General features: G+C 42.3%; 3 protein-coding genes across 5 annotated transcripts in view; all 3 read left to right on the forward strand.

Moving 5' to 3' along the window:
* cacnb1 (calcium channel, voltage-dependent, beta 1 subunit) overlaps nt 1–3,936 on the forward strand; it is a 30,498-nt gene extending 26,562 nt beyond the window's left edge. Inside the window, exons 13-14 of one of the 2 annotated variants that reach the window (XM_054758868.1) lie at nt 355–540; nt 2,295–3,936. In XM_054758868.1, the coding sequence (XP_054614843.1) occupies nt 355–540; nt 2,295–2,828 (720 nt within the window). In that variant the 3' untranslated portion in view covers nt 2,829–3,936. Of the gene's footprint in view, nt 1–354 lie in introns of both variants that reach the window. The other variant, XM_054758869.1, reaches the window with a different exon arrangement.
* Nucleotides 3,937–4,170: 234 nt separating this feature from the next.
* On the forward strand, nt 4,171–11,174 carry arl5c (ADP-ribosylation factor-like 5C). 2 transcript variants are annotated; one of them, XM_054758871.1, is made up of 6 exons: nt 5,063–5,395; nt 6,003–6,063; nt 6,148–6,295; nt 7,069–7,152; nt 8,404–8,555; nt 8,641–11,174. In XM_054758871.1, exons 1-6 carry the CDS (start codon nt 5,350–5,352, stop codon nt 8,687–8,689), a joined length of 540 nt encoding a protein of 179 aa, XP_054614846.1. In that variant the 5' UTR covers nt 5,063–5,349; the 3' UTR covers nt 8,690–11,174. The 2 variants fall into 2 exon arrangements, with proteins under 2 accessions (XP_054614847.1, XP_054614846.1); XM_054758872.1 differs by lacking the exon at nt 7,069–7,152 and having other exon boundaries at nt 4,171–5,395.
* A 1,614-nt stretch (nt 11,175–12,788) lies between these two features.
* LOC129171627 (apoptosis regulator BAX-like) lies at nt 12,789–15,493 on the forward strand. The gene is made up of 6 exons (XM_054760477.1): nt 12,789–12,870; nt 13,405–13,453; nt 13,541–13,699; nt 13,773–13,908; nt 14,320–14,424; nt 14,504–15,493. The coding sequence occupies exons 1-6, from the start codon at nt 12,804–12,806 to the stop codon at nt 14,600–14,602; spliced, it is 615 nt and encodes a 204-aa protein (XP_054616452.1). The 5' UTR covers nt 12,789–12,803; the 3' UTR covers nt 14,603–15,493.
* The last annotated feature ends 21 nt before the right edge of the window (nt 15,494–15,514 follow it).

The following is a 15,514-nucleotide window of genomic DNA, read 5'->3' on the forward strand; positions in this document are numbered from 1 at the left end:
AGAATCGCTTGGATTTTTATCCTGGTCACTATTGCACAGCGCGTGTTGCAAGGCAGAAGTGCAACAATTGCCATACGACATGCCAATAATAAAGGACAAGGAGAGTCGTCAGAAAATAAAAGCACCACACACACAAAAGTGTGTTAATTCAACACAAAAACACTGATTTGAGGTAACGTTAAAAAATAATAGTCAAACCACAGTTTTCGTACGCCCTGGTTTTTGATGATTCGGTTTTCGTCCGAGATTTTCAACAAAAATTTGCCTACCTATAAATTTGCGTAGTGTAAAACACTAGTCTATTTGTCCTGTAATGTACTGTTAAGTGTCTTACTTTCCTTCCTTGCGCCGCAGGAACTGTTTGACATCATCCTGGACGAGAACCAACTGGAAGACGCCTGCGAGCACCTGGCCGACTACCTGGAGGCCTACTGGAAGGCCACCCACCCTCCGAGCAGCAACCCGCCCAACCCCCTGCTCAACCGTACCATGGCCACGGCGGCGCTGGCCGCCTCACCCGAGCCCGTGTCCAACCTGCAGGTACAGGTGCTCACCTCCCTGCGCAGGAACATGGATCTGTGGCCCGACATGGACGGGACCGCGGCGGTGGCTGAGGGCAAAGAGGACGAACACGCCCTCTGAAGTCTGTCCAGCACTGAGACTCTGGCGGCCTGAACACAAACGAGAGGAGGAAAACATCAAGACCTAAATGATGCTTAACACCAGATCGCCCCCGTACATGACCACCCACAGTAAAATCTGTCCTCCAGCACTGATAACACCTAAATCTGGACTTCCGGAGCAACCCCGAAGGCTCAGCCACCCCTTCTTCTTGATGTCATCATCTCCTGCCCTCTTTAGTTCGCTCTGTGGCCTCCTTCCTCTGCCATTTCTTTTTTTTTTCACCCTCCTCTCCAGTTTGCCGTCCTCCCCCGTTGTTGCCATGGCACCGCCCCTGAAAACAGCAAGTCATGCCTGCCTCCTCCAGCAGAAGCCGCCCAGTTTGGTGGAGGCTGCCAACTAACGCCTTTTAACAGCACTTACTTTTTGAATCAAAAACCACAAAATCAAAGAATGCATTTTGATATTAATCTTAAGCTTGATTTTTTTCTTTTGTCCACAATAATTTAAAAAAAAAAACCTGCCTTGATAACCACAATAGGACTCAAGTGACGAGTGAGGAACCTGCGGCGCATGGGCCACATTCAAGAGCATAAGCGCATTAGTACAGTTCTTAAAATAAACTTGAAAACTTGCAGTTAGTAAACAAAATCAGTAAAGCTGCAAGCAGCAATGAAGGGCCCTCGCATCCCCACGCAAATCGGTGGCACTGTCATTAAAGAAAGGACGTGGAGCTCTTAAGGTGTCATCTTCATCACACACACCAATTATGGTCAGCAAAGGCTCCTCCCACATCTTACGGCACTGCTTAAAATCCTTGGGAATTTATCATCACCCATCTGTCTAGTCTCTGTGATTTTGATTTGGGGTCAAAGTCCCTAGAAGGAGGTTGTCAAAGTACCCCCGATTTTCGCCCAAAATACCGGGTCCAAACCAAAATGTCCGACTTCCTGTTTGTTTTCAAACATGGGTTGTTAAGACTTTTCCGTGCGTCCCGTCATGATGGACGTATCCACCAATTTTATGCTCATCAGTGAAACTGGGGGTGGGGGCTGATTTTTTTCTAAATTTATAGGGGGTGCTACCAAGTGAATTTTGGGGATTTATGTTCCAAATCGCTGAAATATGAAATTTTTCACCAGGCCTGATGCGCATGCAAACTTGCGAGTTTTCATGCATGTTGAGGCCCTCAAAAATGCAAGGAAATGCAGAGAACAATAAACATCCATCCATTTTTTATACCGCTTCACATCGCGGTTTTAATTATCCCTTGGTGGCCAGGCCCTAATTTTGTGTAAAAACCTATGCATTCAACCCACAAATGCTCATAACATAAAGTAAGAAACATGAAATTGATTGTTGCATGACGTTGTGTGGCCTTGGAGGCCAGCCCCTGGTTTAAACAGGTCTACCTGTTGTTGCCATGATGGCAGTTGGCCAAAGGGTGTCACTGTTGTGTTGATTAACAACTTGGGTGTGTTTTGGTTTGCCCAGTGTCAAGACTCCCATCAATTACCACAACTTAACTGCTTTTGACTTTGAATGGTGATTTTAAGCATGTCAATGTGTTCAATACTAGTGTGCACGTATAATGTGTTTACATTGCCCGTGCTAACCTTACACTAACTACTCACCCATGGTTTGTCTCTTTGCATGGCCTCGACTTGCTGCAGGGCCCCAACTTGGTGCACAGTGAGCCCCCCAAGCGGGAAGGCACGGACAGCGGAGGGAGCGGCCCCCTACATGACTACCACGGCGACCTGGGAGGAAAGCCTCAGCAGCAGCAGCAGCAAGCGTACCTGCGCTCCTCACGAGGCCAACTGAGAGCAGGCAGCGGGCGGGGCCTGTCCAGACAAGACACCTTTGACTCAGAGACACAGGGCAGCCGGGACTCGGCCTACACCGAGGCGGGCGACTCCTGCATGGACATTGAAACCGACCCCTACGAGGAGCCAGAGCCCTACCGAGGAGGCGGGGGCAGCCGCCTGCACCTGGCGCAGCACCACGGGCGCCAGGCCTCCTGGGAGGACGAGGGCGCCGAGCCGGACCAGGAGAACCTGAACCAGCCTCCGGCACCGAGCCAGGCGCAGATGCACGGGCGCGCCAAGCTGAGGGAGCGCTACTGCCAGGACCCGGTGGACACAGGGGCCAGCAAGGGCCGCAACAAGAACCAGGACGACTGGGGGAGGGACGTCTACATCCGCTGAGCCTCACTGCTTGAAGATGCTGAGAGGAAGAGGAAGCAGGACAACAAATGTTTACATCCAATGTAAAGAAACACATCGACTGCCACATACACACACTCTCACGATAGATTTACGTTCACCTAATTTGGTTTTACACTGCATGAATGTTATGATTGTGGTCCACATGACTCTCCTTCAACTTACAGTATAGAATGTGAGGGCAGCTTCATCACACTGTCCTCCAAAGTCTTAAACAGGGTCTTCATCATATCACCCCACCTTCACCCCCAACCTACCTAGTGTGCAGTGTCAGGGTTTCTCCTCGCCTTCCAGTGCTTTTTTTTTTTTATCTCAGGCCTCATGAGAGATCTGCACGCTCTACTTCTTATCACCTGGACCTTAAAAAGCTGGTGAAGAAGTCGCTAAATATATTTATTCTTTTTTTTTTGCAACACTCAGCTTGAACAAAGACTCCAAAGACTTCCGCCATGACGGTTATCTCTTTCTTTGCAGCGTGCCGCCTCATGACTCGCTCTCCAGCTTTTTTCTCCCCCCCACACACCCGCACCCTGCCATAAAAACTCCAAATCACAAGTGCCGGAAGGTCTCGCCAAGCCATGTCCACCGCCGCCACGGTGGGATGTCTTAACTCTTACACTCCTTCTTCTCATGACAGATGATGTGTCTTTCTCGGCTACTGCATCGTGGCCTGTAGGTCCAACACATCTTGCTTTCTTTTTTTGCACCAGCTGTGCTATTTTCTTGGTACAATTTACTTTTGCGCTTGACCACTCTTAAATTCACCCCCAAAACAGCCCACTCTTGCCTTGCTCTGGATTTTTGATTAATTTTTTGTTGCTTTTTTTTTTTTTTTCAAGCTCCATTTGTGAGAGGCATATCCAGTAGAATTAACTGTAATGGAACATTAATTTGCCCCCCTCAGTCCCCTTCCCGTCTTCAGTTTGATAAATATTAGATCATGATCGGTAAATAATGTTATTGTTGCATTATCGCAATTGTTTTAAAAAATAATGACATGACATGTATCATTGGTGCCTGATTGTAGCTACATTTTGCTTTTTTCTGCTTTTCATTTTTAATCTGTGGATAAATTCGTATTTTAATTAAAAATGTCAGCAGAAAATGCCAATGTGTCATTTCGTTGTCAAAAAAATATTACCCCTCCGATGAATATTTTCAAACAAGTGCAGACTGGCAGGCAGCGTAGTTAAGTTGACCGTTATGCTTATTAACCTGATTAAAAGATCGCAATTAGGCAGATACAGGTCAGCACAGCCAGACAAAATGTTCAGACAAGCACCTCAGCAAGCCACTGAGGATCTGCACTAATTCTAATTAATAGAACACTGTGTTAATTACTTTTATAGACTCCTAAAGGATAGCTATAAATTAAAATGGGGGTCATAAATGGTTCACTTCCATCTCAAAGTGTCAGTAAATTGTCCTGACACTAATAATTCCGTTCCATTTCAAAGTTAAATGTAAAATTCCGGGGATTCCTGACACACCCAGATACTGTACTTTTGTATTCGTTTTTAATTAAGTCACTTCCCTTTATACACAATGAGAGTACGACAACGGAAAGAAACCTCATTTCCGTATATGGGCATGACATATGCGTCAGTAGTTGCGTCACAAGCCTGGCCAAGTTGAGAGACCCGTTTGTGTTGCCTTCAAGTACACCAGGATCAACTTTGAAGTGATTTCATCAGAGGCCGGTAAATATATCTGATTCATACATTCGGTCGAAAATGGACCGTCTATAATAACGACTGGTGAAAACCGCGGTAAATATAATAAACGCGTCGCATCACATACAGGAGTGTATTTCAGTCTTAAGGTCACACTTAAGGTCTCCCAGTGTGTTTTCATAGGTTATGGAAGGTACGTCTCATAAGCTCCGCCCAATGCGGAAGCGAGAGTTTCGCCATTTGTGCATATTTCATCGTGTTTACATTATACATTGTAGTCTTTATATTGTCTTCCGAAATGATAAATGTCCACATATAATGTCCATATGTTCAACAATCTTCACTTGTAGACAACACTTGTTTGTTATATCACCTTTATCGAGTTCAGAAGCTATTCATTCTCCACTTGGTGTAAACATCCATGGCGGGGCTTTGTTCTCAGCTAGAACAGCTATTTTATACACGTAAACACGACAACAGCAAATGGCCTAGTAAATACTAGAATCCATTGAAAACAAGGGTAGAAAATCAATATGATTTGATGAAAACGCGACTTCAAACTAACAACACATCACTACAGTAAGTTTACCACAGTCCCCATCTTGGAAGTTGAGTTGAAGGGTGGCGCGCCAGAGTCGGAAATTTGAGTTTCCTGGGCGTTCCCATCTTCACTGGAATTTGGTAATTCCGGCTACCCATGTAAAAAGCTCACGTAAAGGAGAGTTGAATTGACAGTCAGTTCACGCACTGGTTTTACCGGAGTGTTTTTAACCTGAGGGGATTTATTAGTTCACAGCTTGCTTTCACACACACACTAATTGTTATTGGGAATGGGATTCTTCCTCACCAAGTTGATGACTGTGTTTGGTGACAGAGGTAAGACTGTTCATTACTATTACACTTTATTCCTGTCTTTCCTCAAAATTGTTTGTTAAAAGCGACACTGGACAATAGTAAGTGAATGTGTTTTTTTACACTGGATTGGTTCAATTTGCTGTAAAAGGCCAGTGATGGCACGTGTCAGCTGTTTTAAATAATACAACTTCATAATATCTGGCTTCTTATGACTTTTTGGAAGCTCCATGTAAGTTAATTAAGCCATTGCAGTTGTTTTATATGGGTGGGAGGGAATTAATACAGTATAAAGCAGCATTATATGACATGGGATATACTAGTGTCCACTGATTTAAGAAGAAACATCAACTTATTGATCACTTGTGTGCCTTGTGCCATAATGGATGCCAGCATAACTGCTTTTAGAGCAGGGGTTTTCCTGCTTAGAGCTTGAGTTAGTGTTAGGATCATGTTAAATGGCAATTTGCATCACTTCATGTAAAAAAAAAAAAAATCTGTGAACCTGTGGTGAGATGCTCTGACACAGGCGGCGGGCTACCTGTTGGACACCCATGCTTTACAGAATTTGCTGTACTGTAGTAATAGTTGTGTTTACTGGTGTATTTGATGTCCAAACGGTCTCTATCAGAGCACAAAGTCATCATCGTGGGTCTGGACAACGCGGGCAAGACGACCATCCTCTACCAGTTGTATGTCGACTACTACTGTTTATCTACAACTACGTTTGCTTGATGTCTGACTCATCCTATTCTATTCCCGTCTGATCCCTCCAGTCTGACGAAGGAAGCCGTTCACACGTCGCCGACCGTCGGCAGCAACGTGGAGCAGATCACAGTGAGAAACACACACTTTCTCGTGTGGGACATCGGAGGCCAGACAAGCCTTCGCACCAGCTGGTACTCCTACTACTGCAACACTGAGGTCAGCCTCCATCATCATCATCACATTTACTGACCAGTTAGTCTATATCAGTGTTGCCCAACATTACTGACACCAGGCACTTATTTTACATCAAGTTTTTACTGAAAAATGAAAGAATACAAGGAACAACACATGGATGGTAAATCCTAAGAAGTGAAATATCTTTTTATTTTTCCTCATAATATTACGTTATTTTCTATTTTCTTGTTAGATTGCAACTTTTTCTCTTCATATTACGACGTTATTCTTGTAAAATTACTGCTGATTTTTCCATGTTTGCTGTTGTTTTGTTAGTTTTCAAAGTTTTCTTGTAAATTATATTTTTAGAATGTGCCGTGGGCCAATAAAAATGTTTAAAAAATGTCCCCTGCACCACAGTTTGGACACCACTGTTATACATTATTGACAGACAAAAGGTGGATGCACTGTTTGGGCCTTCTGCCATCTAGTGGAAGAGCATAGAATTGTTCAGCCTGCCACTCAGGTTACTGGCAGGCCAAAGATGCAATATTTGTCGTAAATAAATAATATTTTTGAAAAAATTAAGCAAAATTGGCATGTTTCCTTCAGCACACGTGATGACAGTAATGTGCCACAATCGGAGGACCCCCTGCTGACGTTTTACTATCAGCCTGTTGATAAAATGTTCTTTCGGAGGGTTACATAAGCAGTTATGTGTTTCATTCGGCCTTATCGTATTATTACAGCTGATAGCAAGCGGGGCTGATAATGTGAGCAAAAATGCAAATTCCACAACATTTTTGCACTTGCAGGTTGTCATCCTGGTGGTGGACAGCACCGACCGCGGCCGACTCACGCTCACCAAAGACGAGCTGCACCGAATGCTCGCTCATGAGGTACAAAAAGACATCTTGCTGATGGTTTTACAGCGGGTTTTCGTCGGCAGCTACATCGAGCTAAGTTTAAAGGTCAGATGACTTGGAGGCTGTTACTCCTCAGCTCGCTGCTGTTTTGCTACATTTCAACACGGTTAGCAAGGGTCAACGGTCATATTAGTCTGGTATTTTTTTTTTCAGTCAGCGTTTCCTTATCGGTAAGCAATTTTTGCTGTCAGTTTTTACTCTACCTCCATCACAGTGGTTACGAAAATACATTTACAAAAATAATTAAACAAAATGAAAAAATAAATAAAGTTAGGGACGTCGATTGTTTACCATTTTTATTCTAATCAATTAGAAGCTTTGCAATGAATCAGTTAATCACAGTTTTTAATTACAATTACTTTATTTTTTGTAATGAATTCATGGAAATCAATGCTTTAGAGCCGTGGCCGACATTCTATTAAAATATATTTATTCAAACAATATTTTATGATGTTACAAAATATGAAAATATAGTCTTAGGGTCACATTGAAAAAAAAAATGAGATTACGAGAATAAAGTCGTAAATTTCTGTGAATAAAGTCGTAAATGTACGGGAAAAAAGTCATACATTGGTAATATTACGCGTCATACGTGTCAGAGGGAAAATAGAGCGTAGCTCTTCAGGAAGGAAGGAAACTTTCCTCTTGCTTCGGCAAGCTTTTATTTGTATAACATGGCAGCAAAACAGAGCAGTTGAGCTCTGTCACTACACAACCCGTCCAGGAATATATATATTATTATATATATTCATATATTATAATTATTTATCATTAGAAAGTAAATGTCTAATCTCAGTAAGCCATTTTTCAATGTTCATTTAATGTGGAAAATTCCATGTAATATGTTTATTGCTTTAATATTGGCATGTATTGATTGTACCTCGTCAGATCAGGCTGAATGGAATCACATCATTCTTATATTTTATCCCCTTTTGGACATAGACTAAATTGTATATACAGTATATAGATGAAAGCTAACTTACTTTTAGCTTTAAGATTCTACAGCGTTTGGGTGTTTCCTCATTGACTTAACATGTGACGAAATAAATGTCACAGTGCACGTGAAATATTAACATTGGCCACTAGGTAGCGCAACTACCGTCTTTACTCTTCACCACCACAGGATTGCATGGAAAAATAAAATGTTCAGTGGGCTACACTGTAGTCATCTACAACCACGCAATTCCAGTTCAATTGTATGTGTTTTCTCTTGTGTGCTTCCAGGACCTTCAAAACGCCGCCATTCTCATCCTGGCAAACAAGCAAGACGTGAAAGGCTCCATGACGGCAGGCGAGATCTCACGCTGCCTCACGCTGGACGCCATCACGACACACAACTGGCACGTCCAAGCCTGCTGCGGACTGACGGGAGAAGGGTCAGCCTCGTCCGTCGTAAAAATACCAAAAAGTGATCCTTTACGGCTCCAAGCTCACTGTTGTTGTCTCTCGTGTGTCTTTCAGTCTAACTGCCTGTCTGGACTGGATGAGGTCACAGGTCGTGGTAAACTGAAAATCCTCTCAGAGGCAGAGTTCAAAGGTTACCATGTCTGGATTCCTTAACAGCACAGCACTGGAATGCAAGCTACCTCAGCAAAGCTCGTTAGCCAATGAAAAGGTGCCATGTTGAGTATTTTTCGACATTTTGAAATAAGGTGCCAAGATAGCTAATTGGAAGGGGCCACATAGTGAAAAATGAAAGAATGCAAAGGCCACTTTGATATTTTACAAAGCAACACATGTAGATATGCTAAGAAGGTACATATAAGAAAAAACTATGAAATACTGTATGAAAAATTTGCTTTTTTTCCATTTTTGCTGGTTTGTTTTCCACCAAATATTTAAACTATCTTCTTAAATAATTGTAAATAATCTCGGAAATATTCTGACTTTATTCCCAAAATATTTTTAACTTTAAAAAATAATTTAAAATGTTCTTTAATAGTTCAACTCCATGCTACTAAAATGACATTTTTCCACACAATATTGCGAGTTTATTCTTGTAAAATTGCACCTTTTTTCTCGGTAGAATACGACATTTTTCTCTTCATTGCAGCAGTTTTTTTTCCAATTTTGCTTTTGTTTTTTTTTCCCCCAACTGGTTCCACTTTCTTCTTGTAAATTTTTTTCTCGGAAATGTGACGTTATTCTCATAATATTTTGACTTTGTTCTCATAACATTAGAACTTTGTTCGCATCCTAATTTTCCAAAAATGACAACTATATTGTTTTTTTTTGTCTTTTTTAAAACACCGTTTTTTCTTTAATATTTCAACTTTACGCTACTAAAATGACATTATTTTTCCTGATAATATTAAGTTATTCTTGTAAAATTGCAACTTTTTCTCATTGTATTACAACATTTTTCTGTTTTTTATTTTGTAAAATTACTGCAGATTTTTCCATGTTTGCTTTTGTTAATTTTGTAAGTTTTTGTGTAAATTTTATTTTAAAAATGTGCCACGGGGCCAATAAAAAATCAGTAGCGGGCAGCAAATGGCCCCCGCACCACATGTTGGACACCAGTTTCACATTATTAACAGGTGGATACACTGTTTGTGCTTTCTTATCTAGTGGAAGAACATTGAATTGTTCTGCCTGTCACTTAGGTTACTGGCACAGATAGATGAACAAAGGTTCATTGTTTGTTGTACAGTGTTCCCTCGTTTATCGCAGGGGGTTCCCAAAATAGCCCGCAATAAGTGAAATCTGGGAAGTAGCCAACTTCATTCTTTTACAATGATTATATGTTTTAAGGCTGTAAAACCCCTCACGATACACTTTATACACTTTTCTCAGACAGGCAATTACATTTTCTCACATTTCTCTCTAAAAAGTTCAAACTCACATGTATTTCACTCATGTGGCCGTGCCTTTACGTCCAGGCGCCGTTCCGCGTACTGTAGCGTTTTTGTATCCTTGTTAAGAATATTGCTGTCCTCCTCTTGTTGCAGTCCTCCTCCGAGCCGAAAATTTACAAGCTAGCAAGCAAGTTAGCGATGACACAGGAGAAAATCGGCAGAGCGGCACGAAGGACATTGATCGACAATGGTCTACAGCTAATAAGGACACAGAAAACAATGGGCGGCGCAGAAAACAATGGACGGTGCAGACAGACGAGAGAGGGAAGAGAGAGACACTCAACTTCCCACAATGCAATTTCTTCTTAAAGTGCCAGGGCCAGCATTCATAAGTTGTGATTTTAAAAACAAAAACACAAAAAAAAATTCAGCGAAACAGCAAATCTGCAAAAGGTGAACCCACAATAGAGCAAGGGCACACTGTAAATAAATAATATTTTCAAACAAATTAAGCAATTTTTTTTTGCTAGTTTTCTTATTAAATTATATTTTTAGAATGTGTCGCGGGCCACACTTTGGACACCATTGGTGTAGTCCAAAATCTAGCATTGATGCCGGAATTTAGACAATCTTACTTTTAGTAATCCCTGCGCGGCGTCTCGAAGAAGCGCTATTGTGCACTTTATCCACTTTTTCCATACACACTATCTTTCATCTAAGGTAATAGATGATAGCACGTGCAATGTAACATTAAGAAGTGCGCCAGGAGAACACAAACGTCAGCAGCACTAGCATACCTCGACGGATAGTTGAGCGCTTTATTTTAAGATGTGTAGCGAAGCCTGTCTTTTTTTTGATGAAAGTTTGTTTGAACTTCGCTCAAAAGTGGAGCAAACAAGTAAGGTAGATGATAGATTTTTCTCACGTTTGGCGCTAGATCATCATTAAAAAAGTCACTTTTGCATACAAAACTATGTTCTGTCCTCTCTACTTAAAATCGTACTGCTTTGAACGCTTCCCTTGTTCTGGAAAAGTATTTCTGTACATAATATATTTATATATTGTTTTGTCCCGTTTTTAGTGTTTTTGTTTGCTCTACTTGCTAGTACAGTGGTAAATATTGTGGGCGAAAGCTCACGTTTTTGAGAGTTTCCCTTCTTCTCAATAAATAATCTGCACTACAAAAAATAATCATCTTATTTTTGACTCCTTGTCCCTCATTTCACACTTTTAAAAGCACACCCAGGTAAAGGATGGCAGTTAAAATGTCAATGCAGTCAACGGCCAGGTTTCTAACACACAGTATGACGTAAAGCAGCAGGGCCATCTTCAAGCAGTAAACTAACTTTCTCGTCACCCTCTCAAAGAACCAGGAAGTGGCATGTCCACATTCTGCAAGGATGGCGCTCGCGGCCTGCGCCAAGCCCCCGGCCACTGTGTTGATTTGTTTCATGGCGGCCGCTTTGCCGTGTGATTCGGCCCTTGCGGAAAGACAAGGAACGTGAAAGAGCAGCAGAGGCGTCCTCCTGTCGCGTACGCTGCTCAGCGCAAAGCTCATCCTGCGCAGGTGACTCCGGCATTGAGTTTGTTGGCCGTATGCGGCTGACCTCGTGGAGCAGCTTCCGATGACCTGGTACAGCAAGATGTGCTTGTTGGAGTTCCCAGTAGGACTTGCATGGAGATGACTGCTCGGCTGATGGGGGCCCACAGTAGCCGGCATGAACAGGCAGCTTCTTGCAGTAGTGGACAGCCAACAACCCACGCTACTCATGATGCACATTTTGACAACCTATTCTGATATTTAGTTTGGATCCCAGTCAGGTGCACGCTCACTGCTGGTTGACCTCTTCGGATTACATAATGTGATGTCATCATGACACCACCTGTGAGCTCCTCTAAGCTAGAGGACAGGTATTTAGCTCAGCGCTAATTGTGAGGTCACTGGCTCGAAAGTTAACACGAGTTTTGTTACGCAGTTCCCATGATGCACCCTGCTGCCTGATGTCATCCATGATGCAAGCAGGCGCCTTCAAAGGGCAAGGAACCGTATTTGGTAACATGGGTGGGAGTGAGGCCATGTGGTTTGTCCCAGCCAATCAGACTGGAGAAGTAAAGTCACAAGAGTCTTACTAGTGTGGACATGTTACATGGAAAGAATATGAGGTCTGTATTTTAAATAAACTCATTTATTTTACAAGGTATTTTGTTGAAATTTAACGAAGTGTGTTGCTTTGAATTTCAGGGATTTATAAGCAATGTGAGTACAATGACTTGTCAATTTGTTTATGTCATACTTCTAGTGGTTCCTACCGTTATCCGAATAAAAACATTGTAAATAAAAGAATGTTTATAAATTGTTACAGTATGCATTTTATTGCAGTTTAATGGCAGACACAGGTCGTGACGTCACGCGGTTTTTAAAAGTCCCTAAACGCGGCACAAAGCAACACCGAAAACTCCTTAAAATTACAAGCAATTTATAAAGCCTAATTTAATGCCACTCAAATATGTTATGCATTACCTCTATTTGAGATTACAGACTACAGATCTACAACGGACTTTCCGTGACATTCCACTGACAGTAACTCTAAAACTGAAAGTGACGAATCTTAAAAGCCGGATTTGAACAAGACCAAACTGGGCACAAAACAGCACATTAACAAACAATTCCAGAAAAGCATAAATGTGTTAATTGTACTGCCCTACAAAAATGTAGGTCAAAAATGTTGTCAATTAGCTTTTTAAGCAAAACAGTACTGTATACAGGGATGACGTCACCTCTCCCGGGGCAGCTGCTGTCAGCGGCAAACAGGCACACGTGACTTAATGCGGAAGTTCCAGAGGTACGCTCAGAAAAACAAGATGGCAGCGCACCCGGGAGGAGGCGGACAGGGTATGTTGGCTCGCGGCAGCTTTATTATGTCGTTAAACTGCCCTTGACAACGTCACCAGCTACTGGGAACACGTAGTCAATGAGCTTTTGTCGCGATTTATGCTGATTGTGCGATTGAAGCTTCATCCGACGTCGGCAGCAACGTTAGCTAGCTTTTAGCCACAGTTAGCTTTACGATAACCCGCGAAGTTTGCTTCCCAAAGATTGTTGAGACAATAACGGTACAATTGTGGCATACAGAATGACGAATTTTACCTCAAAGTATACAAAAAGACTTAATTTGTCCACTTTGCTTTTGCTAAACAAGCAAAGCGTGGGGAAGCTTGCATGTTTTGTGTTCATCTTTTTCCAGCTGTTATTGTGCAAGTCAAACATGTGATTTATTTATTGTCCCATGCCCTTGACTGCTGTCAATTATTTTATTCAAATGACTTTCACGTGAGGTCTTAACAGCACTTAAAGTGCTGTTGTATTATGTAGTATTAATGGCACTATGTGTTGTTTTATGATTCAACCCTGATCTTTGCCATACAGGAAATTCCAAGGAACAGATACTGGAACTAGGAGCTGTTTTGCTAAAGGAGTAAGTTAGGCTGAGCTTGTCATAAACTGTCGCGAGACTTTGTCAGAGTGTAGTCATGGTGTCGTTTTGACACTATCTGCTCTTTAGTTTCATTTACGAGCGAGTTCGCCGCCACGGAGACAGCAGCGCCGTGGTGACCCGGGCCCAGCTCGGCGGAGGTGAGCTGTGCGATGCCAACCATAAGAAGCTCGCTCAGTGCCTGCAGCAGATTGGAGACGAGCTGGACAGCAATGTGGAGCTCCAGAGGTAAGCCACCAAGGGATTTAACTATTAACAGTGCCTGTCTCTTTGTAATTCTGTTTCCTGCCTCTCTGCTTAGGATGATAGAGAACTCCTCACTCCAGCCCACCAAGGAAGTGTTTATGAAAGTGGCCGTTGAAATCTTCTCAGATAGAAAGTTCAACTGGGGCCGAGTGGTTGCTCTCTTCTACTTTGCCTGTCGACTTGTTATTAAAGTGAGTCCTTTTTTATCAATACTCCTCCCATAGTGGAGGAGTTTTTTTGTACTCTGCACACATTTTGATCCTTGAACACACTTGTACGGGTATGCATTTCAGCGTTTTCTGCGACTTGGGCTGTTGAAGCCTGTGATTGGTTGTTTTTTTTTTTTTTTAAATGTTACATTATTTTTTCTGTGCTCAGAGGGCGTACATTTGCAAAAAAAAATTGAGTTGTCATCCAACAATTAGTTCCAGCTGCAATAACGATTCCCTTCTCTCTTTAATTACCATCGTTCGCTCGCTCGTGACGATGATGGCCATGAATAAAGGACTGCCACCGAGTGATGACTGTAATGTCTTCAGGGTAGCTCAGGTGTGCGTTGTGTTGTGCTGTATTGTATATAAATGCGGGTGGGTCTCTCCCAGGCTCTCCTGACACACATTCCTGACATCATCAGAACCATCATCAACTGGACCATCGACTACCTCCGTGAAAATGTTCTCAACTGGATCAGGGAGCAAGGCGGCTGGGTAAGGAAGAAGGTAGTAAATAATAAAACTCATGAATCAGCACATTTAAACGTGTGCTTTTCTTTTTTTTTTTTTTTAGGAGGGTATTCGCTCTTACTTCGGTACTCCTACGTGGCAAATGGTGGCTGTCTTCTTGGCGGGCGTTCTCACCACTGTCCTCGTGACTCGTAAAATGTGAGCGGTCGGGTGAAAGCTGGGCGAGAAGGGGGGCGGGGGCGTATTTTGGGGGTGTGAGTGAGCGGACCTGGCTGGCAGGAAGGAGAGGACGGACAACGAAGCGGCCAAGCTGAACAAAAAACTTGAATGTGCACGTGAAGAGGACCTCTTCATCTCCTGTGTGCTTTTTGTGACGACTGACTGTGCCGCTGTAGCCCCCTCTACCCCCAGCATGTCACGTGGAGGTAGGGGGGTGACTGCCATACTCTTGAGAGAGAGAATGCATTTTAAGTAATTTATTTTTTACTTAGTACAGAAACAAAAAAAGTCACTGCGTTTTGTTTTCTGCTCTAATTGACAATGTTGACTATCTGCTGCATTCAGAATGCATCTTCCTTTCTGCTGGATTGGAACTATTCTCTGTGAGCAATCATTCTTTGTCAGGAAGATAAAAGAGAGACCGTCTTGGTTTTTACCACTCGTATCCAAAGCAATATGTGCACAAATTACATGCTTAATAGACCCCTTATTTGTTTTTTGGAAATATTTATGTAACGTTTAGTCGCACATGGCAGTTTGCCTCCTTGACCAGCATTTGTAATAAAAGCATCAGTATGTTGGCTTACCTCACTTCATACCTGTGTTTCGGAAGTACAGTACTGTATTATTTCTACACCAGTCACTCAAAACGTTTAACGCAGTAAATGACTTTTTTTATTCGTGCATATACTCGTTTGTCAGTGCCTTTGTTGGTTTCTTTTTTATGATGAAATTTGCAGATTTTTTCACCTTTTTCTATCACATTTCTAAAAGTTTGTTTCAAGTGTCCCAGACAGACAAAAAAAATCACTTTGCAGTGAGTTTGTATGTTGTAATATGGATATTAAACATTTAAACCTACTCTTGTGTGTTTGCTTATTGAAATTTAGCTGGA

This window comes from Dunckerocampus dactyliophorus, chromosome 18, assembly GCF_027744805.1.
Source record: "Dunckerocampus dactyliophorus isolate RoL2022-P2 chromosome 18, RoL_Ddac_1.1, whole genome shotgun sequence".
NCBI lineage: Eukaryota > Metazoa > Chordata > Actinopteri > Syngnathiformes > Syngnathidae > Dunckerocampus > Dunckerocampus dactyliophorus.

Bases quoted from the DNA above. Each gene is read 5' to 3' on its own strand.
- LOC129171627 (XM_054760477.1), top strand. From the start codon at position 12,804: ATGCGGAAGTTCCAGAGGTACGCTCAGAAAAACAAGATGGCAGCGCAC. The intron at 13,454-13,540 runs GTAAGTTAGGCT...TCTGCTCTTTAG, and splicing joins GGAGCTGTTTTGCTAAAGGA to TTTCATTTACGAGCGAGTTC. The intron at 13,700-13,772 runs GTAAGCCACCAA...CTCTCTGCTTAG, and splicing joins AGCAATGTGGAGCTCCAGAG to GATGATAGAGAACTCCTCAC.
- arl5c (XM_054758871.1), top strand. From the start codon at position 5,350: ATGGGATTCTTCCTCACCAAGTTGATGACTGTGTTTGGTGACAGAG. The intron at 7,153-8,403 runs GTACAAAAAGAC...GTGTGCTTCCAG, and splicing joins ACCGAATGCTCGCTCATGAG to GACCTTCAAAACGCCGCCAT. The intron at 8,556-8,640 runs GTCAGCCTCGTC...TGTGTCTTTCAG, and splicing joins TGCGGACTGACGGGAGAAGG to TCTAACTGCCTGTCTGGACT.